This window comes from Erpetoichthys calabaricus, chromosome 12, assembly GCF_900747795.2.
Source record: "Erpetoichthys calabaricus chromosome 12, fErpCal1.3, whole genome shotgun sequence".
In the NCBI taxonomy this organism is placed as follows: domain Eukaryota; kingdom Metazoa; phylum Chordata; class Cladistia; order Polypteriformes; family Polypteridae; genus Erpetoichthys; species Erpetoichthys calabaricus.
Genome location: NC_041405.2, coordinates 1651722 through 1677405, shown reverse-complemented (window position 1 = coordinate 1677405; position 25684 = coordinate 1651722). Strand labels below are relative to the sequence as shown.

Sequence of the window (25684 nt, the reverse complement as noted above, 5' to 3'; positions counted from 1 at the left end):
TGACACGGGAGACGAGCTGAGGTGGAACTATGCAACACGGTGGCACGTGACACTTCTGCACAAGAAGGCAAGACTGTTTCTGTCAGGTGACCAGGCTACTAAACTTTCTTAGCTTTTCTTAAATTAATTTATTTTTCAATATTTAGTTCTCCAGGAAATGTTGACTTACATTTTAAAAGCTCTGTTCTATCTGTCGTATTGTGCTGGAAAAGAAAGAGAAAGAAGCAGAATGAGTGGCTCGAGTGATCCCAGACTCCTCTCTGGATTGACTGAGGAGGCCACAACCCCACCCACCACAGTGGTCTTTAAAAAGTTCCCTCTGCTGATCTCGTCCAACATCTTCTTTAGATCAAAAAGGCTCATCCTCAGATGATGAAAGAGCAAACTTCTATCTTCATTAACGTGAGAGAACATCTACATAAGGAGGGGAGAGGAAAGCAGAAATAAGAGACAAAGACTTGTGTGCCAGACAGGCCTGCTGGGGTCTGCTAGATTGGCATTCTCACGTTTAGGATGTTTCTCTGTGGAGGTGCGGCATTTGTCGTCTTCAGCTTCTCAATGTGGCTTTCGGCTTGCTTGACGAGCATTTCAGCTTTTCTCACCTTCTTCTCTTTGCGATCTCTAATGCGCTCAGTGACCCCCAAACTTAAGCTTGTAAGGAACTGAATGAGAGACATGAAACAAAATAAGGCAACGTCAGGGTTTCATAATCTTCTCAATGCATTCCACAAATTGCTGAAGCTCCCTTCACTTCGTATTCATTTCCAGGTGAAGGAGCTGCTATGGTCCACTGTGGGCAAATTGGGAGACACCTGTACAGAAATATGGAAAGTGCTCAGTTTTGACAACGAACAAGAAACAACCGTTGTTCAGCCATTGTTGCCCACATAGTGAGTTGATGGAATTTACACACACTCATTAATTATTGTGGGCTTGTCTCACACTGGAAAAAAGTCATCCATATTTCAAAAATTGTCACTCAAGGGTCCTTTGTGCCTCATTAATACACTTTTGTTTAAGTGGTGCCTCTGAGTGGGACGCAAAACTCACCTGAATCTTCGCTACGGTGTCCTTCACCTCCTCCAGTGTCTCTTCTTTCTCTCGAATCATTTCTTCCACTGTTGCCTCTCTTCTCTCCGACTGACTCTGTGGAAAAGCAAAATGGTGGAGAGACGACTGAGTAGCGGGCAGAGAAGTCAAAGCGAGCCGTCAGGTAAAAACCAGTGAGGGGTGCAAGGCAATGGAGGATGGCTGATTTTGCATTCAGTGTTTGAGTTCATGCAATCAGGCAGAGGTGCAAATGCTGTGAGGGTACGTCGGCCCAGTGGGACAGCTGTGGTTTTGCTTTGTCTCCATGATTTTGTTCATTTCCCCCTTCCTTGTCATTTGTATCCCCTTTTAAATTTTTATTGCCCCCCTGGTCTTCAGTCTGGGTTTGCAGGACAGCTCAAGATACAATACAATATATTACAATTTATTTTTTATAGCCCAAAATCACACAGGAAGTGCCGCAATGGGCTTTAACAGGCCCTGCCTCTTGACAGCCCCCCTTTGACTCTCTAAGAAGACAAGAAAAACTCTCAAAAAAAATCCTTGTAGGGAAAAAATGGAAGAAACCTCCGGAAAGGCAGTTCAAAGAGAGACCCCTGTCCAGGTAGGTTGGGCGTGCAGTGGGTATCAAAAGAAGGGGGTCAATACAATACAATACAATACAATACACAGAACAGAAAACAAGTCACCCTCAATACAGTATGAAAATAAAAGTTTTACAAGTACGGAGCAGAATTTAACAGTAGATGATATATCCCATGATAAGATTTGGATTTGTATAGAGTCCTGAAGACCTCATCCATCAAGCTGCCTCCCCCATTTGGCCATTCCACTGCTGAGTCAGTGCTGGGCCAGCCAATCCGATGAAAGGACCCCTCCTTCCCATGATCCCTGTGATCCTTAATCAGAGATGACTTTACCTTAGGCAGGCAAAACAACTTGGCAGGTGGGCCGTGGCACCAAGTGCCACATTTGAGTACCAAGAAGAGAAACAGAAGAGGTGAGGGTTAGTATCCAATTCTAACTATCATGTGACTTATGTTTAAGTGCTAATGACTGACAACAGAGATGCAGTCTGCACAGTTAATCAGCAGCTCTAGTCAGGGTGTGCTAAACTGAAGTAGTGAGTTTTCAGCCGGGATTTAAAAGCTGAGACTGAAGGGGCACCTCTTATAGTAGCAGGCAGACCAGTCCACAGTTTAGAGGCCCTGTAACTAAAAGCTCGACCTCCCACTGTTATTTTATTAATCCTTGGAATCCTAAGCAGACCGGCATCTTGAGATCTTAATGTGCGCTCAGGTTTGTAAGTCATGAAGATCTCCCCATACTGTACACACTGAAAGAAATTCCCTTCATTCCCTCTTTTATCATAAATCAGTTCAAAGAAGAAGCATTGCTCTGTCTTATTGACAAATAAAAATCAAATAAGATAAGAAACGTCATAACACACAGGTGCATTAGGGAGGCTCTTTGGAGAGATGGAACATTTTTTTATCTGCCTCATCAAGTTGTCAGGTGTACATTGTTATTTATTAAATATTTTAGTAAGAAGCAGTTATCGCCAAAAAGAACAGCAATAATAAAATCCAATATCCTGTGTTAATAGACCACGTTAAATGAGAGATGAGATGCCTGACACTGACATATTAACACCATGTCAAGCTTTTAAAGCACAGATGTTACGAAGACGACTTCAAATGTGCAGGCCACCTGACCTTTAGGTGCGGCACTGATAGCCCCCCACTCAGAAACTGCATTTGTCAGTTGTTCAGTCGAGGTTCTTCATTGGCTGAATGGCGTACTGACATGAGTTCAAGTCTCGTGGGTACAATTCAGGTGTGAATTGTGTATGCAGCAGTGCATAAGCCAAGGGAATTAGGTTGCGTCATTCATAATTACACATTAAAAAATATGTTTGAAAGATTCGTGCAAGACACCTCATTCTTTGGTGTGGAATATCCTGTCCATCAAATTGATGAGCATGTTATGTGTAATTCAGTTTGTATGTTGTAATCTTCTATTATGCACCATTACAATTACCTCAGAGAATCTGACAGACACCTCACATTATGAAGTTTCTAAAGCCAATCTGCTCCTCACCTAATGAAGCGCATAACACCCTTCAGTCAGCGTTGTTCATGTTCAGTGATTTTCAAATATGCAGCTGATATGTATTGTCAATTTCTAAACTTAGGTCCCACAGAAAACTTGTAGCATTTTTTCTGCTGATTTTCTCTCCTAGGTTTCAAAGTGGCTCCTCTTTAGAGCTTCAGACAACCAGTGCGGTCAAACGTGAGTCTTGCAGTCGGAGACCATGCAGGCCAGGCAGGTCTATGAAGCTCTGTTTTCTTTCTGGACACACACCCTAGGGGACATTGTCATAACAAGACAGCCCGTGTGACAGAACATGAAGAGACCTTGTAATGGTTGTCACATATTATGTTTTGTGTACTTTTTAACTGGATCTGCCTCTTGCTTCTTTTTAGAGGGATCCTAGAGAATAACTTACTGGGGATATCTCTTTAAGGAGAGTTGGGGGCCAAACTACGCCTGTGGATCCTTGCCAAACGGTACGTTGGTGTGACGTAAAGGTTAACTGACTTTAAAAAGGCAAGGAGGCGAATATGAAAAAAAAAAAAACAACAAAAGAGAAGGTGTAGAAGGTGAACAAGAGAGAAGGAGCTGGAAAGGCATATAACAAGGAGCTGCAAGCAGTAAAGCAAGCAAGTAAGACTCTGGAATAAGGACTGTTGGGTGCACGGATAGGATTTCCTTTCAACCTAAAGGACCTTCGGAGTTCACGTCTTGTCTTGGCTGTTATGGAGCGGGCGTCAGCCATGGACGAACGCTAGCGCGGAGACTCCCGGGTGTGATGGATTTTCATCCCTCCTCAAAAGAACTGACACTAAGCCGGTGAGATCGCTTCTTGTTATCTATAAGTTCAGTAAAAGTATCAGCGGCATCACCTCAGGATTGTTCGCTAGAGTTACTGCAGTTTTCCCTGGCCGAGTGAAGATAAACTTTTAAACAAAGTTAATATAAAAGGGACTGGGGTACATTGTGGGGATTGTATGTATGCATCCGCTTGTTATTTATATATAAATGTAATATAGATCTAAGTAAATGTGAAGATATGTGGGTTGTTTAGAAATAGGATGTTTCTTTTTTCATTTTATTTTTCTTTCTTTCCTTCTGGCTTGCTTGCTTTCTTTGCTGTTGCGTCAAATTCTGGGTAATATATTAGAGTGTTCAAGGGGTTTGTATAGATATAGTGTTTATAGAAATTGTTTAAAGGGGGTTTATTGTTATTTGAGTTAAAATATATATTGTTTTTGTGATTGATGAAAAGATTGATTGGGTGATTATTTCACTAGCATAAATTCACAAAAGTTCATTTTATCTGGGGACTCCAAATTGAGGCTTAGGTTCTGTCGGTTGCCGTTCCTAATAGAATTATTTTTTTTCCTAAGAGTAGGATATATTTTGTGTGTATAGGGCTCATCATCCAACAAAAAGGAGAGCTCGCTACAACCTGCTGATGATGTGGGTCATTGGGACTGAAACTGAAGTTTCACTTGGGTGGTAACAACGACTCCCAAATCTCACCGCCATTCCAGAATTTCAGATACCTCCCTACAGGCCTTCCCTGAGCCCCTGAAGGTTTATGAATGTGTTTGCGTTTTTGGGTAAAAGGAAAAGAAATGTTGCTGACTGATTTTACTTGTGCGATGGGGAACCCTGGGATTGTGCAATCCAAATGAAAAAATCTCTCATGATGCCAAGAAGACATAAGTGATAGTCTAATGACAAGAGAGGATCAGGAATTAACGCCCTTCAAGAACAGAATCACAACTCCTGCAGATGAGAGGTAATTTTCTCAAGTTACTTTCTTTGCCTTCACCTCTCTTTCCTCATCTGTAAAGCCTGAACATCTGCACTCATTGTCCCCCAACCAGAATTCCTTCATCCTGCCGTTCATTTTCTTAAACTGGAACTGAAGCTCAGCTGGCATATCAGCTCGATGGACCTCCGTGTGTGTGTGTGTGTGTCAGGACTGAAAGATGAACTCCATCTGCATGATGTGTGCTTGACATGCAAATAGAGGGAGGTGGGCTTTGATGAGAAATCTCCTTATTAAAGAACAATCACAAATACAACAAGGTAAGCAGGTATCTAATGAGGGACACCATCTTCTAACTTAACAAAAAAGTGTCACCAGAATTGCATTATATTACTTGTAGCTGAAACTACAAACGAAGACAGACAAGGGTCATGTCAGTGACAGGCAGGAATTCTGCAAATATCCAAACAGAGCAGCTGTCCTCCTTTGGTATAATTCCAAGGAGCATTGGACAGTAAAACATCCAAGGCCAGCTGGACCTGCTCAGTACTTATACAGCCAGACCACAGGCAGGTGAAGTGACTTGCTCAGTGTCACTAAGAGTCAGCTGAGGAATTGCAGAGTCCAAAACCTGAACCACCACACTACACACGGTCTGAGCCACTCTGACTGGACATATATACAGCAGCCTGTCCTTCACTCCTGGTGACTTGTCCCTATCCCGGTCCACACTTACCTTTCTCTCAGTTGTCGCCTTATGTAACATCCTGACGTCGTGACTCTTGTGTTCAGTTGCCGCACACAGTAAGCAGATGTGGCTCTTGTCGGTCTTACAGAACATATCCAGGACTTTCTGGTGCTTTGAGCAGAGCTTCTCTTCCAGGTTTCCAGTTGGCTCCAGCAGTTTGTGTCTCTTGAAGGCTGCCGAGTCCAAGTGTGGCTGCAGGTGAGTCTCGCAGTAGGAGGCCTTGCAGGTCATGCAGGTCTTTGAAGCTCTCCGTTTTCGCACTGGGCAGAAGTCACAGGACACATTGGCAGGTCCTGCATTACCCTGAGGTGGAGCTCTGATGACCTTTAACTCTCCTATCAGATCTGTGAGAATCATATTTTTGTGGAGCTGTGGCCTTGAATTAAATTTCCTTCTGCACTGAGGGCACCTGTAAGTCTCCATTAAGCCTGACCGATCCCAGTAACTATTAATGCATTCCAGACAGAAGTTGTGTCCACACGGGATGGTGGCCGGCTCCTTCAGGACCTCCAGACACACCGAGCAGGAGTACCTGTCAGCGGACAGAAAAGGTGCAGCTGCTGCCATCGTTGCAGAAGATGTCATCTGACACTCAGGAGTCGATTCTGCAGAAACGAAAATGAAAGGAACTCGAGTCCCTCAGGCAGCACACAGCCAGCCACACCTGCAGTCGTTCTCTGTGAAGGCGTCACGTGGCAGTGCCACTGAAACAACACCCTCTGTTACAAAATGTACACAGAAAGCAGATCTGCTTCTTTGACATTCCTGGAAACAGAACAACAACAACAAGCACAGTTTGACATTGAGGGGGTCGCGCCTGAGGGGACCCCCATATAATATTAAGGAAAAGAAATATAAAGTTTAAGAAATGGAAGTTGATTTACTGTACTTGAGTAGAGAGTTTCTCTGAAGTACGTTTTTGTACGTCACATGTTTACATTTGGTGTAAGATGATGACACTGTAAACACATTATTTCAGAATAGGCTACTTAACATTAAAATATGGAATAAAATATTTGTAAGTTATTTATTTATTTATTTAATTGGATGAACATTTAATGAAAAAGTCATTTAAACTTCTGCTGCATTGGCTTTTTATTGAGTGGGCACCACAGGAGACGTGGACGCTTTATTGTTTTATCTGCTCTTTTTATTGAAGTGCATGGCATGTTAAGGACAGAAAGCATATGTTGGACTGTATCATATCTGAGCAGTTTATTATTTTCGGTACTTCATATAGTATAATTCACACTTTATAAAAATAATGTCACACCAATAAACTAGCCCATCGTTGTTAATCATATTCTCATATTCGCAACTGAGAACGTCAACATCACCATCAGAACTAGAAGACTGTTCTTATAAATGGCAGTCATGTATCAAAACTAAGCTATTCAATCACATCTTTCCAGATTTCATTTTGCCAAATTCATGGACGAGTCGGCTTATTTTCATTTTTTTGCGTCTCTCTTTAAATTACAGGGGATTGGTCAAATGAAACCACCTGACCAGTGACAGCTGCTGTTACAACTTGGAAGATGAGCTGTCATTGGTCCAGCGCTGGGGTTCTTAACTGTTTTAATCTGAGGACTCAAATGAGAACACCAGTGCCATACTGGGACCCAAGAAGCGGATCATTCCAATAATGACAACAGAGCCACAAACAGACAAATAGCCATTTAATAATAATGATAAAACAATAAAGTTTTTGTTTCAGTTCAAGCATATTTCATATATAAATAGTTCTAAAAAAGAAAAGTGGAATGTAACCATATTATAAGTGAAACACCAGTTCTCATTGTAAACAGGGAGGTGTTTCACCCAAGTCTTTATAAAGGTGGACGGCCTCATGCAGAAGTAAAAGCAAACTCTGAGTTCATCGACTTTAAAATAGAAAACTCAGATGTGCTTCAAGGCCTCCATCCAGTGAAGTCTAATAAAACGCCTGGACCTGATGGGATCCTCCCAACTGTATTGAAATAAATGAAAGACGTCATCCATAATCGCTTACCGGGCGTACTGTAGCAGTCACTTCAGACAGGAGAAACACCTGAGGACTGAAAAGTTGCAAATGTGACTCCAGTCTTCAAGAAGGGACCCAAGATGGACCCTAGGAATGACAGGTCAATAAGTCTTACTGTGCCATGGAAACTATAATAAGAAATAAACTAGAAAGGCACCTAAATGGAAATAGCGGTCAGCATGGGTTTATGAGGGGAAGATCCGACCAAACTAATCTTTTAGATTTTGTTTGATGAAGTAACTAGAATATTCAACAAAAGGGAAGCATACAACAGAATTTACTTTGATTTTCAAAATGGCGTTTTTGACTTAGTCGTCCCAAACGAAGAGACCTCTGAGAAAGTTTTAGGGGTTAATGTTGACACAACATTTTCATCGGCTAAGCCATGTGCAGGGATGGTGGCGTTGTGGGGAATAGTTTTTATATTTTCATGCCATAGAAAATTTTTGAAGCCATAGCTTCAAAAAAAAGGGCCAGGTTTTAAATCCGTATAGCCGTGTCGTTCTCTGTGGGTGCAATTGCACGACCACAGTGAGTTAATGAAGTAGTTGGAGCGAGTCGCACCTGCATGTGTGGGTGCGATTGTTCTCAATTGCTTCATTGGCTTCCTGTGGCGTGTGATTGCGGGGGGTATGTATATATATATGGGTCGACACCAGGAAAGGGGGGTTGGATAGATGTATCGAGGAAAAGAGGAAGATAATGGAGGTTAATGGACGGGAAAGAGCAGTCCTAGCAGGTGGATCTGGCCACCTGTAAGGAGGAGACAGCACAAGCCGGGGCACCGCAATGGAGCGTTTGTTTGTAGCACTCTAGCGGCTAGTCCGCCCCACTGAATGTTCTGTTGGAGTGGGATGAGCAAGGCTGGTGTCCTCCTGAGGGATCTGGAGAGCGAATGCGTGAGTGTGAAGGATGAAGGGAGGAGAGTCGACCTCGGACGGTCTGGCAGGGATGTCCGTAAGGAAGCCAAGATGGAGGTCGGCTGAAAGGAGTTCGTTGCTGTTGGGTCTCTGCCGGCTGCGGGAGCAATGAGTGAGACGAGGAGAATGAGAGACGGAGGTGGGCTGTGATCATAATAAGAGAGACTGCATTTTAACTTCTGATTTTAACCTCAAATTTTAATGGATTTATTTATTGATTGTTTTTATCCCCACTTTGCACTGTTTTTATGAAATATGTATTGAAACTATGATGCACTGCACTTTGTTTGGACACTCTTGTTTTGAAATAAAAGCACATTGGCACTTTTGGAAATATCCCCTGGCTTCATTTGAGAATTGTCCTCATATGTCAGCTCATCTCGGTGACATTACCGACAGTGTCGGGTTCAGGGCTCCCAAACGCAAGATGGGAGCATGGAACAGACCCGCATCGTCACATCTTCATGATTTAAAACGTTAGGGTCTTTCAAAACTCGACTTGATGTTTTCTTGGAAGAAATAAGTGGATAGTACTGGCGAGCTTTGTTGGGCTGAATGGCCTGTTCTCATCTAGAGTGTGGTAATGTTCTAATGTTCTAAAAACAAAATCTACAACAAACTGAAATGTAGAGAAAGAGCTGGAGTCCAGAACCTTCCTGAACTCACTGCAAGTTTGAAATCAACACCCAAATTTTCATAAAAACATTTAAATAGCCATTTCCTTTATTTAGTAAAGAACATTCAATAGAATAGCAAAGGAGCCAACATTTCCAAAGTTACATAATTAAGGACATTAGGAATATTACATGAAATACACAGTAAGAGATTTAAATTAAAAAAAAGAAATACTAAGCAACAAAAATCCTAGAAAAAGAAAGAAAACCAAAATATAAAATGACAATCTAATATTTGTTCAAATCCAAATCAGGCAATCTAAACATCACAAAGTGAAATGATGAAAGTAAAAACTGGTGGGAAAAAGACCAACAAAAGTGAATTTACAAGAAGCAGCAAGCGAGTAACGGGGGCAACACCCGAAGACCCTCACTGAAGGAACCTGGGGAAAGGAACAGGGCAACAAAACACTGTACCGTCAGTACACTAACTGGAGTATGTTTATTGAGAAATCACAAGATGGTGATCAAACAAAAAGGGTCAAAGCTGAGAGATCAATGGAACTAAAACTGAGCCAGAACGAGAGGCAAACTCGACGACAAAAGACGAAGCACAAGGCCAGCCTTGAAAAACCAACAAGAGAGAATTTAGTGAAAGACTTGGAAAAGATATGGATACACAGATCGGATTGGATACAGTCGACCTTTAACCTGATTACCAATGGGTCATGACCTTTGAGGCCATGCCCCTGACAACACTGGACGCTGGCCTAGCAAAACAACAGCAGCAGCCATAGGAACTCGAAACGGTGGTGAAAGCAGACCAAAAAATTACATAACTCTGTAACGATTTGGAGAATCAAAAGAAAAATCTTCTTAAACGATCATGACAAACAATGAACAATACAGAATAAGAAATGAATAACACAACCCAACACAAGACAAAGACCAAGTATGGAATGATTTAAAAGACAAAAAACTACGAAGGACTGCAACACAAAAACACAGTCCTTGCAACATCTCCCAATAAACGCTGAATGTCATTATGGGATTAGGAAGTCTCTGTCAGGTCAGGTGGTCTCGTGTAGGGTTTCCCAAATGCCAGTCTATGGATACACAGCAACTTTAGGCCAGTCTGTCATGGCGTGTATATAAACGCTGTTATTGCCTATTGGAGGTCCACATAAAGCTGACTATGAAATGTCGGAAGTCCGCTGAGCTCTTCTTTTAGTAAATCTCGAAGCAATTCGCTCTTCTATTAATTGTTAACTGATCGATCTGCTCAAAGTTCCAAGTTGGACCTTCCCTGCCCCTCAATCAAACGTTAATCAATCAAGCCACTTGAAACTCCAAAGGGAGACCATCAAAGGTCCACAAAGAGATTCTAAACCCAAAAATGTTTCAGTTATCAAAAACATTGAAAGCCATGGATATAGTGCATCTGTCCATCTGCTGAGGTCAAAGCTGCTGATACAATGGTGGTCACCACCTTTTTTGTGTCCAGCAACAAAAGTGAAGAGAAGATATGAAAAGTGGGGTGGTCATCCAAATCATGGTGTTGTGAGGAGCATCGGTCTGTCCTGGTCACAATGCAGGAACAAACATTGGTTAGGATGCCAGCTCATGACACTCCTGCTCATGCTCATTAAGTACTAATTTTGTGGCAGCAATTTTCCAAAAGCGTGTTGCACTCTGATCTAAGAGGGAGACTGGAGTAATCAGAGAAAGCAGCATATGGACATCAGGAGAACATGGAAGATCTACACCAGGCTGGGATTTGAACTAAGTGTCCTGAAGCTGTGTGGCAGTAGTTGTAAAGGACAGGAAAGGATTAAAATAATTCCCTATTTACTATTTACAGACAAAAGTAGAATTTCTCATGCTGAGTGACAGGAAGTACCATGTCCCCTTTGTCCTCACTGTTCTACTTAATGCCGAGTTTGAATTTTTAATGTAGCAATACAGCATCTCTGTGTGGCCATTGAGAAAACTGAACATAAACTGAGAGAAAAGGGAAATCAACTAATGGTCAGGGGGTTTCCCTCTGATGTCTACTAAATGAAAGTCGACTCTGGTCATCTCAGTTATCTTGATGATGACCACAAGACCGCATTGAAGAATTGAGGTCTGCTAGCCATGGCTGCCCAGAGTCAACCCAGCAGAAGAAATGTCAGGGCCACCAGCAGGAGTGTGAATCAAGTACCGGGAATGAAGTGACAAAACTACTCTGACACGGTCCGTGGAAGTTTCTTGATGACTCTAAAGTTGTGAGACAGCCTGTGTGACAGAAGACAAAAAGTGACCTACAGATGGTAGAAGCTGGACTGGTTTGGAAGGCAGATGGCTACAAAGGATTCAGATCCAAGACGGAATGCTGGATAGAGTGACTCGGTGAAGGAGGCGCTGAACCTGTGCAGGAGGGTCATTGAGTCTGAAACGCTATAAAAGGACAGCGAGCCAGCAGAATAGTCCAGAAACACACCTATTCTGTGACAAAAGGGGGCGTTGATTTGAGTTTCCTTCTTATTGTGCCATGCAGAGCAGGAGCAATAAGAGCAGCTCAAATTCCAGGACTTGTCATTGAATCCGAGGACACACTCATCACCCACTCCTTTCCTGCTGATTCCCTTATATGTGACTCCAATCTCAACATTTTTCCCACTCCACTCAACCTCCCAGTAGAAACAAGTCCCTCTCAGCTCCTCTCGGCACAAGACTTGCTGCCAGTAGTCAAATCTGTCAGGGTGATCATGATATCGGCTCTCTTTTTCCTCTTGGGTCACCTTCTTTTTCCTTTCAGACAGGTGCAGATGTTTGTGTGCTGTGTTGGGGTCCAAAGTGAGAGGCTGGAAATCTGAATGGAGAGAAAAGACAAGAAAAAGAGTGTAGAAATCAGCCGACACTGGGAGTCATAAACCTGAGGGGAGAAGAAGATTGTTTGAGAACATCTGCATTGGTCAAGTGGACCAGAAAAGGGCAGCACCTTGGACTGTACATTAGTAGTAGCTGTACTTGGATGTCTGATGAACTTCTGCAAGTGACCTGACCTGCTGTTTGAACTTCTATCTATCTATCTATCTATCTATCTATCTATCTATCTATCTATCTATCTATCTATCTATCTATCTATCTATCTATCTATCTATCTATCTATCTATCTATCTATCTATCTATCTATCTGTTATATGGTGCCTTTCACAACTGTCTGTCTACACTCACCAGTCACTTCATTAGACACTCCTTTCTAGTACCGGGTTGGACCCCCATTTGCCTTCAGAGCTGCCATAATTCAATATGGTGGTGTAAACATTCCTCCAGTCCAGAAGATGGGGACACTGTGGTCATAAAGGGATGGACATGGTCAGCAACAACACTCAGGTAGGCTGTGACATTTAAACAATACTGAGTTGGTACAAAGGAGCCCAAAGTGTGCCAAACAAATACTGTATCTCCCTCACCATTACACCACCAGCAGCAGCCTGAACCGTTCACAGAAGGCAGGATGGATCCCTACTTTATTGTTGTTGATGGCAAATTCTGAGCTTACTATCCAAAAGTCACAGCAGAAATTGAGTCTCATCAGATCATATGACATTCTTCCAATTTCTATTTTCCAATTCTGGTGAGCCATGTGAATTGTACCCTCATTTGCCCATTCTTAGCTGACATGAGTTGCCCCCTCGGTGTGGTCTCCTGCTGCTGAAGCCCACCTGCTTCAAGGTTGGGCGTGTGTGTATCATATAGTGCCTTCCACTTCTACATACCTGTTTATTATATAGTGCCTTTCACGTCTATCTATCTATAGTCAGATGTGTGTGCTTGGTGAGCTCATTGCAGAGTTTTGTTACACAAGTGCCGTGAGAGTTGTACTTGATGATATTTCAAATCCTTTTACTGTGGCTGTTGGACTCCATCAAGGCTGCGTCTTATCACCTCTCCTTGTTTGTGGTTTTCATGGACAGGAAATCAGTGTGCATCTGTGGATGTGAAGGAGTCCAGCTGAAGAGGCCAGAAGTGGCATTGTTGCTTCACGCAGATGATGTTGTCCTCTTTGCGTCATCTGACTGTGACCTTCAGCACACAGTCAAGCGTGAAGTGGCAGAAATGAGGATCAGCACCTCCAAGTCTGAGGTCATGGGTCTCTCTTGGAAATGAGTGAATTTCTTTGCCCAGAATAGGGGGTGGACAACTGCCCTTACCTGAGGAATTCTGGTATCTCAGGATCCTGTTCACAAGTGATGGATAAAGGGAGCACGAGATTGACTAGTAGATTAGAGCAGCAGCAGCTGTTGTGCAGCTTGTGGTAGTAAACTAAGAGCCGAGTCTAAAGACAACCCTCTCGGTGTTGCTGGTTAAACTACATTCCTGTCCTCGCCTATGGTCATTACCATAACAATGAGATCACAAGTACACTAAGGAGAAATTAGGTTTCTTGGCAGGGTGGCAGGGCTGAGAGTCTGTGACAGGGTGACAAGTTCTGTGATAAGGGAGAGCCTCATAGTAGGGTCTCTGCTCCTAACCAGTTGATAACATGGCCACCAGGCAGCATCATAAAAATCAGATTATAAAAGACCCTGTGGTCCCGCTGGCCTCCACTCAATGTGTCGTTATTAAGTAGAATATTCAGACTCAATAGTAGAAGAACACTTACATTTTAAAAAGTTGCTTCTACTCCTCAGGTTCTTCAGGACATCTCCTGAAACAACAGCCCCTAAAAGAGAGGAACAGCAAAAGAGAATGTGAGCCACCAGCACATGTGATTAGGAAAAAACCTTCACCTGAAGACACGCAACCCACCGGTCTTACTGGTCTTCACAAACCCCAGGCTGCCGATCTCCTCCAGTCTTTCCTTCAGAACAGTAAGCTTCTTCCTCTTAGAGTCAGGAAGGAAGTCTCCATTACCAGCAACCTCAGGTGAGCTGTCGTCTTCAGGAGGGAGACTGAGAGATGGAAGTTTCTAAAAAAGGAAGGAAGAGAGATGGAGAACGTGATAGTCAAAGACACGTGTGTCAAAAGTCCTGCCAGTGTCCTTTAGATCGTCCCTCTCACCTTTAAGAAGTGGATGTGGTTGTCTGTCTGTGAAAGTTCGGCCAGCTCAGTGTCTCTCTTCTTCAGCTCTCTGATCTCCTTCTCCAGCCTCTTAATGAGCTCTTCATCCTTTCGCAATTTCTTCCGCTTTTGATCTCTGATCATGTCGATCACAATTAACTTCAGTCTCTCGATGAACTGAATTGCAGACTTGAAGGTTTTCTGGTGCTCCTGCACCTCTTCTTCTGCAGAAATCTGAACAACAAGACAAGAAACATTTCAGAGAAGACATTAAACAAGACATATTAGCAGACAAGGGACTTGAAATAAGGACAAAGTAGACGGCCGTGAGAGAGGAGAGTCCTGACGGCACAAATACAGAAGGTGGAGTGGACAGTTCATGGCAGTGCCTTCTTCTCACCTACTGAAGTATCCCCCAAAAGCCACATCATAAAATCCTTGGACAACACCTTTCCAACTTTGCTAGTCCTTGGCCATTTTGGACACCAAGAATTCTGTATGTTCCTAAATGCATTGACTCACCTTGATCCTCGCTGAAGTCTCCTTCAGTTTCTCCACTCTCTTTATTTTGTCCTGGAGTCTCTTTTTCACTTCTTTTGTTGTGCTCTCCAGCTGACTCTGTGTGGAGACAAACAAAGGAGATAAGTTTGAAGGAGGCTGAATCCTGGCCATTATTCTGTCCTCCCCATGTCCACTCCTTACTCGTTTGATTAGTCAATAATCATCTGCACTGTTGTGACATTTGTGTTCATAAGTATGACTTCTGAACTCTTTGAAGTCACTTCCATTTTTGGTCTGGCATCTCACATATGATAAACCGTTGGACTTGTCTTGATGTCTTGTGTAAGAAGTCAAGCTTTTTTGGGGTCTAATCCTATGTTTGGTCCTCTAGACCCCACAAAACACTCATTTTAGGTCTTTTTTGGACCATATTTTATTCAGGAAATTACACCCTTAGTTTGTCCTTCTGAGAGAGTTCTGATGGAGTTACACCTCTTTGGCGCAGATGTAATGAAGGAAGGAATGTGGATGGGTGTTTCTTACCAGCACCTCCTCATAACAAGGCATTCTGTTTCAGGACTAACAAGTCTGTTTCTTGGCCTAAACCTCTCTCTCCTCGTCTACATATCCTGACCATGGAACATCTGTAGAGAGACCCCTGAGCAGAATTCCTTCATCCTTCCATTTTTTGGAGCTGCATATCTGCTGGCTCAGATTCCCTGGATGTGTGTGATTTGACAAATCAACTTGTGTGTCAGGACTGAAATACAAACTTTATCTACCCAACACGTACTCAACGTGCAAAGTGAGATGGGCTTCAACAAGAAATCTTCCAATTAGGCCAAACACCAGAGAACAGATCCAGCTAAACAGTGTAATGGGCGGCCGGGTCCCATGCCCGGCCAAGACGCCCCTGCTGTATATGGTCCGGGGGAGCAGCCATGGGCTCCTCACTACCTCCCCTGGGACGCTTGATGGCAGCCTCCCTGGCTGATGATGGTGCCTCAGTTTTCCGCAGGGTTTCATGGGAGATGGAGTTCTCCACAACCCTGTGGGGATCTGGGATGGCCGATAGGGGGTGCTGCAGGGATCAATGGAGCCCACCTGGACATCTCTACAGCCCCGCCCGGAAGTGCAATTAGCCACAGGTGATCAAGCACCTGGAGCACTTCCGGGTGGGCTATAAAAAGGGCCAGCATCCACCATTCAGGAGCCAGAATCGAGGTTGCCTGGGAGGAGTGGTGGTGGTGCCAGGGGAAGGACTGGTTTGTCTGTTTAAGTGCTTTGGGACTGTGTTGGGCCTGTGGGACACGGGGAAGACGTGCCCCACGGCTGAAGAGAAAATAAAAGCCTGTGTGAATTTACATGTGCCTCTGCGTCAGTCTGTGCCGGGTCGGGTGCTATATAGTGCCTTTATCACAACAGATGTTTACTGTATCTAACATATGTAACTTGGGACAAGATCTCCTTACTTTAGAAAAGAATCTGAGAATGACATTAATGATGACAATTTGTGTCCGTGACAGTTAGTCAAAAGTGATATCACTGCTGCTACATCATTATGGAACATCTAAGCCGAGCAGCTGCCATTTTTTGATTTCACAGCACAGAGGACAGTAAAATATCTGAGGCCAGCAGGACATGGCCAGTACTGACAAATCTGAATGATGCCACATACAGCACAACCGTCCTCAACTCCAGGTCACCTGTCTCTTCCCGATTTCGCTCCTTACCTTTCTCTCAGCTCTCTCCTCATTGAGCGTCTTGGTGTCGTGATAGCTGTGTTCAGTCGCCACACACTCTGAGCAGACAAACATCTTGTCGGTCCTACAGAACATCTCCAGGACTCTCTGGTGCTTTGTGCAGAAGTTCTCTTTCAGATTTCCAGTCGACTCCTCCAGTTTGCGTCTCTTGGAGGTTGCAGACTCCCCAGGATGCTGCAGGTGACTTTCACTGTTGGAGGCCATGTTGGTCATTGAAGCTTTCCGTTTTCTCTTAGATGGGGTTCTTCTAACTGTATGTTCCTTTATGTTTTCTATCAGATCTGAAAGAGTCGTATTCTTGTAAAGCTGTGGCCTTGGATGAAACTCCATTTCACACTGAGGGCACTTGCAGGTCCCCTTTATGTCAAGCCGATCCCAGTGCTTATTAATACATTCCAGACAGTAGTTGTGTCCACACGGGAGAGTGGCCGGCTCCTTCAGGACCTCCAGACACAACGAGCAGGAGTACTGACTCATAGAGAGGGAAGAAAGAGCTTCTGCCATCACCAGAGACAATGCTGTCTGACACCCGAGAATTGACTCTGCAGAAATGAAAATGAAAGGAGCTCAGCAGAATGCAGTCGCACTCATATTTATACTCTGTGAACACATCACCTGATATAATCACTAAGACAATAGGTTCTGTTTTGGAGTTGACGTAAGCTCTGAGTTACAGAGTGTGCAAAGTTTCATATTCATGAAAAACAAAACTGAATCTTCAGGTGATCACAAATGGACTGGAGAATAAGACACAGACAAGAAAATCGTGAAGGACCCAACATCTCTTGCCTTCAACCTGAACCTCATCTGCACAAACCTGGGCCAGTTGACATAGCAGGTGATTGTGGTGTCTGCAACAGACCACGTGACTCATGATGACAAAATGACAGATCTGCAGATACAAAGGAGATATGACAGGAACACACAACACCACCCTGACATGAAGTCCTGACTAGAAAAGATGGTAAAAAGAAATGGAGAGCACAATCAGCACTGCATTCACTGAACAGGAAAGGGTCATGATGGGGATCAGCTCTCCATATTTGATGTCCACTCATCCTGGTGATGGTTGTAGAGGTGTGAGAGTAATGAGACCCTCTGGTTAGCAGGCCCGAGGGTACAGAGATGGTGGTCAGTGGTCACATGGTTACACTAAGCCCTAATTCACAAAGTCTGAGCACTCGACTCTCCTCTGTTCTGATTCTCTGTTATGCTTTGAGCTTCTTTATCATTTGTCTTGGGTTTTGCTGATCTGGGATGCTCATCTCTGCAGTCAGAATTTTGCTTAGAGTTCAATTGAGAAGTTACATATTTCTTGCCAGCATAATTTTGTTTTGGGGATGGCGCCGCTATTTGGTGGGTTTGCATGATCCGTTTTCATGGGAATTTCCCATAAACCACCAAGACTGCCTCACAGCTTGTGATGTCATCAACGTACCAGTAAGAAGATCACAGTCAAACAGCAACAAGATTCCGTCACTGGATCCAACTTAGTGCCCTGATAACCTTGAAGTGTGATTAAGGGGGTTTAGAAGCAAACCTCCGCCCTGTGACTACCATTTATGGTGTATGATTTAGCTTTGATGTTTCTTGTCTCTGTCTCTCCCTGTTAAATGTCAATGAAAGAGGACCTTGGCAGCTTCAGGACTTGTGTGCCAAAGCAAAAGCAAAATGGGTGATGGCAGTCCATCCTACATCACCAGCCAGGAAGAAGCCAGCAGCACTGGGCACAGATTCACGTACCAGAAAGGGGGATGGCAGACGTGTCCAGCAGGGGGCGCTGGCTCCATTGTTGGAATGAGTTCTTCTGTAATTGCGGCGTATTAATAACCCCAATCTATATAGATATGATATTAAAAGGCGATACCCCTCCCTTAGTGATACGGCGGTAAGAAATCACATAGGAGAAATAAGTTGCTTTCCTTAATGACGGCATAACAGACGAAGGAAGCCATGACAAGACCTTCAGTAGTAGGAGCCCGATGTATACAGTCTGCCATTTTCGTTGCTGTGTTGGAAGGATTTCCCAGATCTGATGACGTTATCTCCCATCTGTCCCTCGTCTTCAAAGGTGTGCTGGGCAATGTTCCAAGGCTTTATACCCTTTCTTTACATGCAGGTCCCCACTTAGGTAAATCATGTCAATCCCAAACAAGGCAACGAGGATAGAGCTTCATGCTGACGTTGACACACAGAAAATAGGGCACGTTTCCACAGCTGTCTTTATCTGTCTTGTCTTCTAATGCTTCCCTAGAAGTTCCAAATGATGAGCCCCTGTGCTAAACCTGGCTTTGTGTTAGCTGTCCATGTGAGTAGAAAGAAAAGTAGATTTATAAAATGATATTCGTACACAGCGCAGTGACATATTAAACGTATACACGTATTACAGCAGACAACGTGGGACTTGGAGTGGAGTTGCCTTTGCTATCTTAGTAATGAGTGTCACAACAGCGCCATCTGCAGGAGCAAAGACGCTACTGGAAATCAGCGCTGCCGTTTACAGGAAGTCATGAACCTCTGCTGCTTGTCATTGTGGTTCTGCCGGGGCTTTATGCCCACCTTTAGTTTCTTTAATTCTTAGTCGTTTACTTTGTTACTTTTTTGAGATTTATTTTATTATATTTATTACTGAGAATGTGTTTGTTAATTTCTTTCTGTTCTGGTGGGCCAAGAGAAATACCATGCTTCAGATGGGAAGAAATTTTGAGACCCCAACCCAGCTGTCCCCATTTACTTTTAGAAAGGACTACAAAAAAATAATAATAATGCATGATGGCATGGAAGTGAAACAAATGAAACTGCCAGTACAAAATGTGCCTTTCGATAACACGACTGCATTGATTGTCTCTGTAAGTTGGAGAGCACTTTAGTTCTGGTCTCTCTGGTCAGAAGTGACAAACTCCGACGTCCCCATGGCTTTGTCGAGTGTTAGAGTTTAGAGGGGCTGCAAAGCACAATGGCCTGCTGTGATATCAGATGTCACGTATGTGGCTCATCCTCAGGGCTCCTCTAAGGTATGTGGTACCTTAGAGAGGGGGCGCTCTTCTTAAATCATTTCCTCCAGCAACACTGAGAAGATACCCCTTGCGGGCACCTGACTCCATCACTTCTGTTTTTTTTTTTGCTATTTATCACAAGTCCGACAGAAGGAGTCGCCACTCTGCGAGCGGAGCTCCGTGGCCTTACCCAAATTTGACCCAAAAGATAGATAGATAGATAGATAGATAGATAGATAGATAGATAGATAGATAGATAGATAGATAGATAGATAGATAGATAGATAGTGTGGTGGATGGCCGGCTTCATATTCCGGCCCTGACCCCCAGGCCGCCAGGAGGAGCTCTCCCGACAGCATGGACGGGCCCCAAATTCCAGCAGGGCCTCATGGACTATGTAGTTTTTATACACAGCCCTGATGGATACCTTGGGGAGTCGCTGTAGGGAGGCTCGTGGACTCGTATGTGCCCTATAACCTGGAATTACGTCCTGGTCACGTGAACAGGAGAGATGACGTACTTCCAGGTTGAAGAAAAGGACTTCTACCCTGACCCGGAAGGAATAAGGACTTGTGGGTAATGGAACAGGAACACCTCCGGGTCAGGGGGTATAAAAGACTCTGGGAAAGCCCAGGACACTGAGCTGAGCTGGGAGGTAGGGTGGTGAAGTGTCTGGGAGAGGAGGAGTGATTATGTGTTTATAGAGAATTGGTTTATTATATGAGTAGTGTGGACTGGAGGGTGCTTGGTGCACTGTTTAATAAGAAAATAAAGAAGTCTTGGACTTTTACCTGGTGTTTGGAGTGGTACCTCAGGGTTAAAGAGGTGGATCGGAACCTCTACTGCTACAATAGATAGATAGATACTTTATTAATCCCAAGGGGAAATTCACATACTCCAGTCCTGTCCCACGGCGGATATTTTATTGTTATTACTTTGTCATCTTGGCACCTGTGGCCCCTGCATTTTCATTAAAGTTTCAAGAAGTTAACGTGGATGATCAATTTGGCCCCCCAACATTTCCTTGTCTGGAGACTTGCAGTTCATCCAAACAGCACAGATGAGAACTGAAATATTAAAGAACAAGCGTATGACGGGAAGTCTGAGCTTAGCAGCAAGGAAAACATCAGGGCAGCTTTGTCTTTATATGTTAAAATATTTCAAAGTGGACAAATTCAACTCTTAACACTTTTGTAGTCACCAAAGTATAAGGCGAGATCAAGCACGGGTAAAACGCATGCCGAAAGAAATCTCTCAGTCAAAAAGTTAGTTTTAAAAATATTTAGTGAAAGTTAAAAGCAAATAATCCACACAAGAATAAAGGAAAAAGGTAGTTACACACGTAGAATAAAAGGCAGAAAAAAAGAAAAAAACGTATCTTCTCTAAACTTAGCTTTTCTTGAGAAACTTTAGTTATTTCTGTACTTAAAAGTTCTTTACTTCTTCTTCTGTACACTATAAGCGTACAGCTCTGCACTTAAATAAGCGCGTTATCTTACGAGTTACTTCACACACTCAGAAGGCCCGTAGGCCCTTAGGCATGTAGGCACGGGCACCGTTTAAAACATGTGCCCTCTACGCCTTACACATGGCAAGGCTGGTCACTAACTGAAGAATAATGTTTAGTCAAAGCAGATAGAAATAGCTAGAACATACCAATTTTACTCAACCTCCCATAGATTATGCTTTGTCATCTAGTAAAACATTTATGAATCTTATATAACTAGGAAATGGCTCTTACAACTTTCAAGCTGGGTGTCAACAAAAGTCAACATCAAGGGCTAGAAGGCCAAACTTTGTCTGGAATTTACTATTTGGTTTTATCCTCTGAATAAAACAAAGGCCATGAGATAAACTTTAATTGCCATTTACAGCCCTCACAGTACAGTCACTCTTGTCAAAGTAAATTGTTGGCAGAGTTTGTTTTATCATTAAAAAATATTCATGAAAGACACCACTGTTTGATATTGGTGAGTAAGTTACAATTAGAATTAGAAAAGCCTTGGTTTACATGTACAGCCTGCTGTCCTAAGTGACATTCTGTCACCTCCTTATTCTTCAGACACACTAATGGCCACAGGCCTGTCGCTGCCTCTGCCAGGTTACACATATGGCGGTCTGCACCCGGTGTGAGGGTACAACGATAACTTGGAATACGACACAAGAACACCTTAGCAATAACTGCGGCCGGCTACCTCGGCTTCAGTACCTTAGCACAGGCATGTCAAATATGTGGACAGATCCTAGTTAGCACTAAACTTGTACAAAATGATTACTGTCGTTTTTGATTGAATCATTCTGCATCTTTGGCGTTACTTATTGACATTTCTTACTTCCACCTTCTGACAAAAGTGTGTTTTCCCATTGCATTATGGTACTGGAAACATCATCTGCTAGTATAGTTGCAGCTGCGGAGTCAGCTCCTTGATACCCTAGGCATGACACTGTACAACCCCATGACCACGAGCCTTGACCAAAGTTAATGAGCTGCGATGTCGCAACTGAAGTGCTAGGCTGCAGCAGCCTGGCAGGCTACACTACTGGCTGGGCTGCTGAGACTGGCCACTGGGCAAAACTGACCATCACAAGTAGTAATAGCTGGCATATTTTCACGTTTTTTTTGCTTTAGTTTTATGTAATTTTGTGCTGGTATTGTAACGAACAGTTAGTGCAGACTACAGCTGAAGATCTGAAGTGGACGTGAGAAGTCGGCGAGTTGTTTATTAACAAATTTTTGTGGTTCTGAGTTTGTAAAATGAGTGTATGTGTGCTGCTCTAGTTAAGGGTAGAAATGAGAGAGGCTTAAGATTAGCACCATCTAGTGGTGAAATTCAACATTTCTTTACTTGAGGAACAGCATGTCTCTGGGCGATGACGTCATAAAGCTGCGCCCCAGAGAGTAAAAACAAACAGAGAGCACGTGTTTGTCTCACTTCCTTATGCTTTGAACGTTCAGTTTGGCTTTAATTAAAGGCATTGTCGGTACATGGAAATGTTTATAGATGTTTAATTCTCTGTATTGATGCATGTTTGTGAATCTGTTGAGTATTTAAAGTTATTTAATGAAGTATTTTAAAGGTAAACGGTTCTAGAAACTTACCGCTGTTATCAGAGTTTTCACTGCATTATAAAAGTACAGTGGAACCTCGGTTCACGACTATAATTCGTTCCAAAACTCTGGTCGTAAACCAAATCAATTTCCCCCCATAGGATTGTCTGTAAATACAATTAATCCGTTCCAGACCGTACGAACTGTATGTAAATATATATATATATATATTTTTTTAAGCACAACTATAGTTAATTATACCATAGAATGCACAGCGTAATAGTAAACTACATGTAAAAACATTGAATAACACTGAGAAAACCTTGAACAACAGAGAAAACTAACACTGCAATAGTTCACGCTATAGTGCTAGGAACCGCTTGCTAAAAACACTTTTTTTTTAATGAGTTTTAAGCACAGGGAAAAAATGAACATTTGAAAAATCCGTAATTTAATAAACCACCAAGAAAAGTAACATTGCAACAGTGCAGGCTACGAACTGATCACTGTAAACAGAAGTGAAAACAAAAACAAGTCTTCTCTACCTTATGCGTCCCTCCCTCTCTCGCGCATGCGCCTGTGTGTATGCACATCTGTCTCTCACGCATGCGCCTGTGTGTCTGTCTATCTCGCTGCACAGGAAATGCACAGGGAGAGACTGAACACATACAAACCGAAAGGGAACCTGACTTGTTCGTATACCGAGTGTGTGGCCGTGAACAGATGCAAAAGTTTGGCAAACTTTTTGGCTAAGACTTGAATTGTACGCTGTTGTGCAGAGATTGTATGGAAATAAATTGCTTTTCTTTAAACTTTAAGTGTTACATTTTTTAAAGTTTTCAGTATTGGAAAGAAAGCTACAGTAACTTTGTATAATAGTATAATAGTATTTGTTACAGTGCGGCCCGCTGACGCACGTATGGCAGTCGAAGCGGCCCACCAATGGTAGTGAGTTTGACACGGCTGCGGCTTAGCAGGTGCTAAAAGAGGATCTGCTCATGAGCCGCACTCCTGCTGGGGCGCCTTCAGCTCCCCCATGGTTACCCCCCAAGAGGTCTACACTTCAAACTACTTTAGCAAAGGCTAAGGGCTACTTGAAGATCTGCAATGCCAACTGGGTGGCCTTCCCTTTGAGAGACCTGCATGGATGATCTAACAAAGACCAGGAGAGCCTCCTGCCAGGTCACCTTCATGCTCTGGATCCCGGAATGCTTAGATATCTCTAAATATTTCCAAATATATTTAAATCATTTTGAGATATCTCTTAATCATTCAAAGATATCTGAAGACAATTTAAAGATATCTTGAAATGCATCTCGAATTAAGATATCTTTAATGCACTTCAAGATATCTTTAAATGATTTGCAGATCACTTTAAATAAATACTTGTGCATTTAAAGATATGTTTAAATGATTTGCAGATATCTTTAAATGAATTACAGATATGTTTAAATCACTTCCTCTTTATTTAAAAGTTGTATTCATTATTCAAAAATCACATGACTTCCTGTGAATGGCTCCCGTTATTTGTTTGTTTATTACAGAATTACAAATATACTTATATTTCTATTTTCTAACGTGCGAATAGTGCAGTCTCACAATCAGGCCTCAGAGGTAATGCTCAACATTCATTTTATAGTACTTTTTCACAGTTTTAATTATAAATAGCACGTTTCACGTAAAATCACAATGGCAGCTGCCGCACGTTTGGGTTTCTTAGTTCGAATAAAGGCGGTCGATTCCAATCTGACTCCTCGACATTTTACCTTTTTATCCTGGCGTTAGGATTTTTTTTCCATGTTTTTTGTCCATGTGTGTAGAATATGAAACATGAGAGCGATTGTTTGTGCCGTTTATGTTTGCTGTGCATGAGTTGCTCGCAGCGCTGCTTATTTATTTATTTATATGAAAGTCAATTTCTCATTTTTATCGTGCGGCTTTCCTACATAGACGACATTTACATAAGTTTGTGCTTCTGTGTTCTGTTTAGCTTTCCTTTTTCAGATCACATGTCCAGAGAGAGGGGTGAAGCCCAGCGAGTGTTAGCCCAGGCGCTGACATTCGGACATCCAGCAGAAGACGAACTTGGAGCAGAGACGGAGGGGCAGAACTCGGCTGCAGATTCTGAGGCGGCCGCATTGGTTCGCGACATTTGTTCAACTTATTTCAAAGACATTCAACTGCAGAGACGATTCACAGAAGAGGAGGTGATGACTAAATAACTTCCAAATCGTGATATGGAATAATTCACTATATTATTCAAAATTTCCTGTTTATCACAATTAATTCATGATGGAACTTTATATCCACTTACCACTGCAAGCGTGTTGTGTATTTTAATTATAATGAGCGCATACTAACAGAAATGTGATGTATCCGCTTTAAATTAATTTGTGAAACATAACCTCCCACTGTATTTTTATAGGCAGAAAATATAAAGGACGGGTTAGAGGCGATATTTGGAAAAGGAACTTGTTTCTGTTACAAAAACATAATGAAGACTTTGTCCCTTCACCATTAGAAATGGCCAGGTTAACAAGAAATGGTCTAGGTTAGTAATTTATATGTGTCTATATTTTGGCAGGTAAAGTATTAATTTTATTAATTATGAAGTGATTTCAACGTCTGTAATTAGTCTATAGCTAAAACCTAAAAAGCGTCATAAAATGTGATGTTACAAAGAAATGGCTGTAGTTAACAATTTCAGATATTGCAGGTGTTCCTAAACATGAACAGCCTGGTTCTACTGAAAGATATGACTCAAAATCAATCATTCAAAGGAAATGGGATTTTTCCCGTTTTGAGAAGTTTGTACAGGATAGTTTTCCTGAAGCAGCATTGCATTTGACGGACTTCACCTTTGCAAAAGCAGAAAAAGGCCAATGTCTTTAAAAACTTGCTGCAACAACAATATGTGATTTAGAATTGGAAATTGGAAAAGGGAAGATTTTTATAGTTCCTGGATGAGTTATACCTCTACCAGTTCAGGATTGGAAGCAAACAGAAATGAATATTGATAATATGAGTGTGAATATTTTTTTATTTGTTTGATTTTTCACAGTAACATGTTGCAAAAGAAATCAACAGGCAGTTAAATTATTTGATTGAAAGTACAAAGTTGCAGGTCTGT

General features: G+C 42.6%; 2 protein-coding genes across 2 annotated transcripts in view; both read right to left on the bottom strand.

The window, feature by feature from the left end:
- LOC127529899 (tripartite motif-containing protein 16-like protein) overlaps positions 1–25684 on the bottom strand; it is a 36172-nt gene that overhangs the window by 2780 nt on the left and 7708 nt on the right. Inside the window, exons 2-6 of the mRNA XM_051935163.1 lie at positions 5628–5709; positions 1051–1146; positions 507–662; positions 295–414; positions 170–203 (exon numbers count right to left, since the gene is read on the bottom strand). Of these exons, the coding sequence (XP_051791123.1) occupies positions 170–203; positions 295–414; positions 507–662; positions 1051–1146; positions 5628–5709 (488 nt within the window). The remainder of the gene's footprint in view (positions 1–169; positions 204–294; positions 415–506; positions 663–1050; positions 1147–5627; positions 5710–25684) is intronic.
- On the bottom strand, positions 11348–17072 carry LOC114661665 (tripartite motif-containing protein 16-like protein). The gene is made up of 6 exons (XM_028814825.2): positions 16480–17072; positions 14768–14863; positions 14246–14479; positions 13994–14153; positions 13848–13907; positions 11348–12050 (listed from the first exon to the last, which is right to left on the bottom strand). Exons 1-6 carry the CDS (start codon positions 17011–17013, stop codon positions 11500–11502), a joined length of 1635 nt encoding a protein of 544 aa, XP_028670658.1. The 5' UTR covers positions 17014–17072; the 3' UTR covers positions 11348–11499.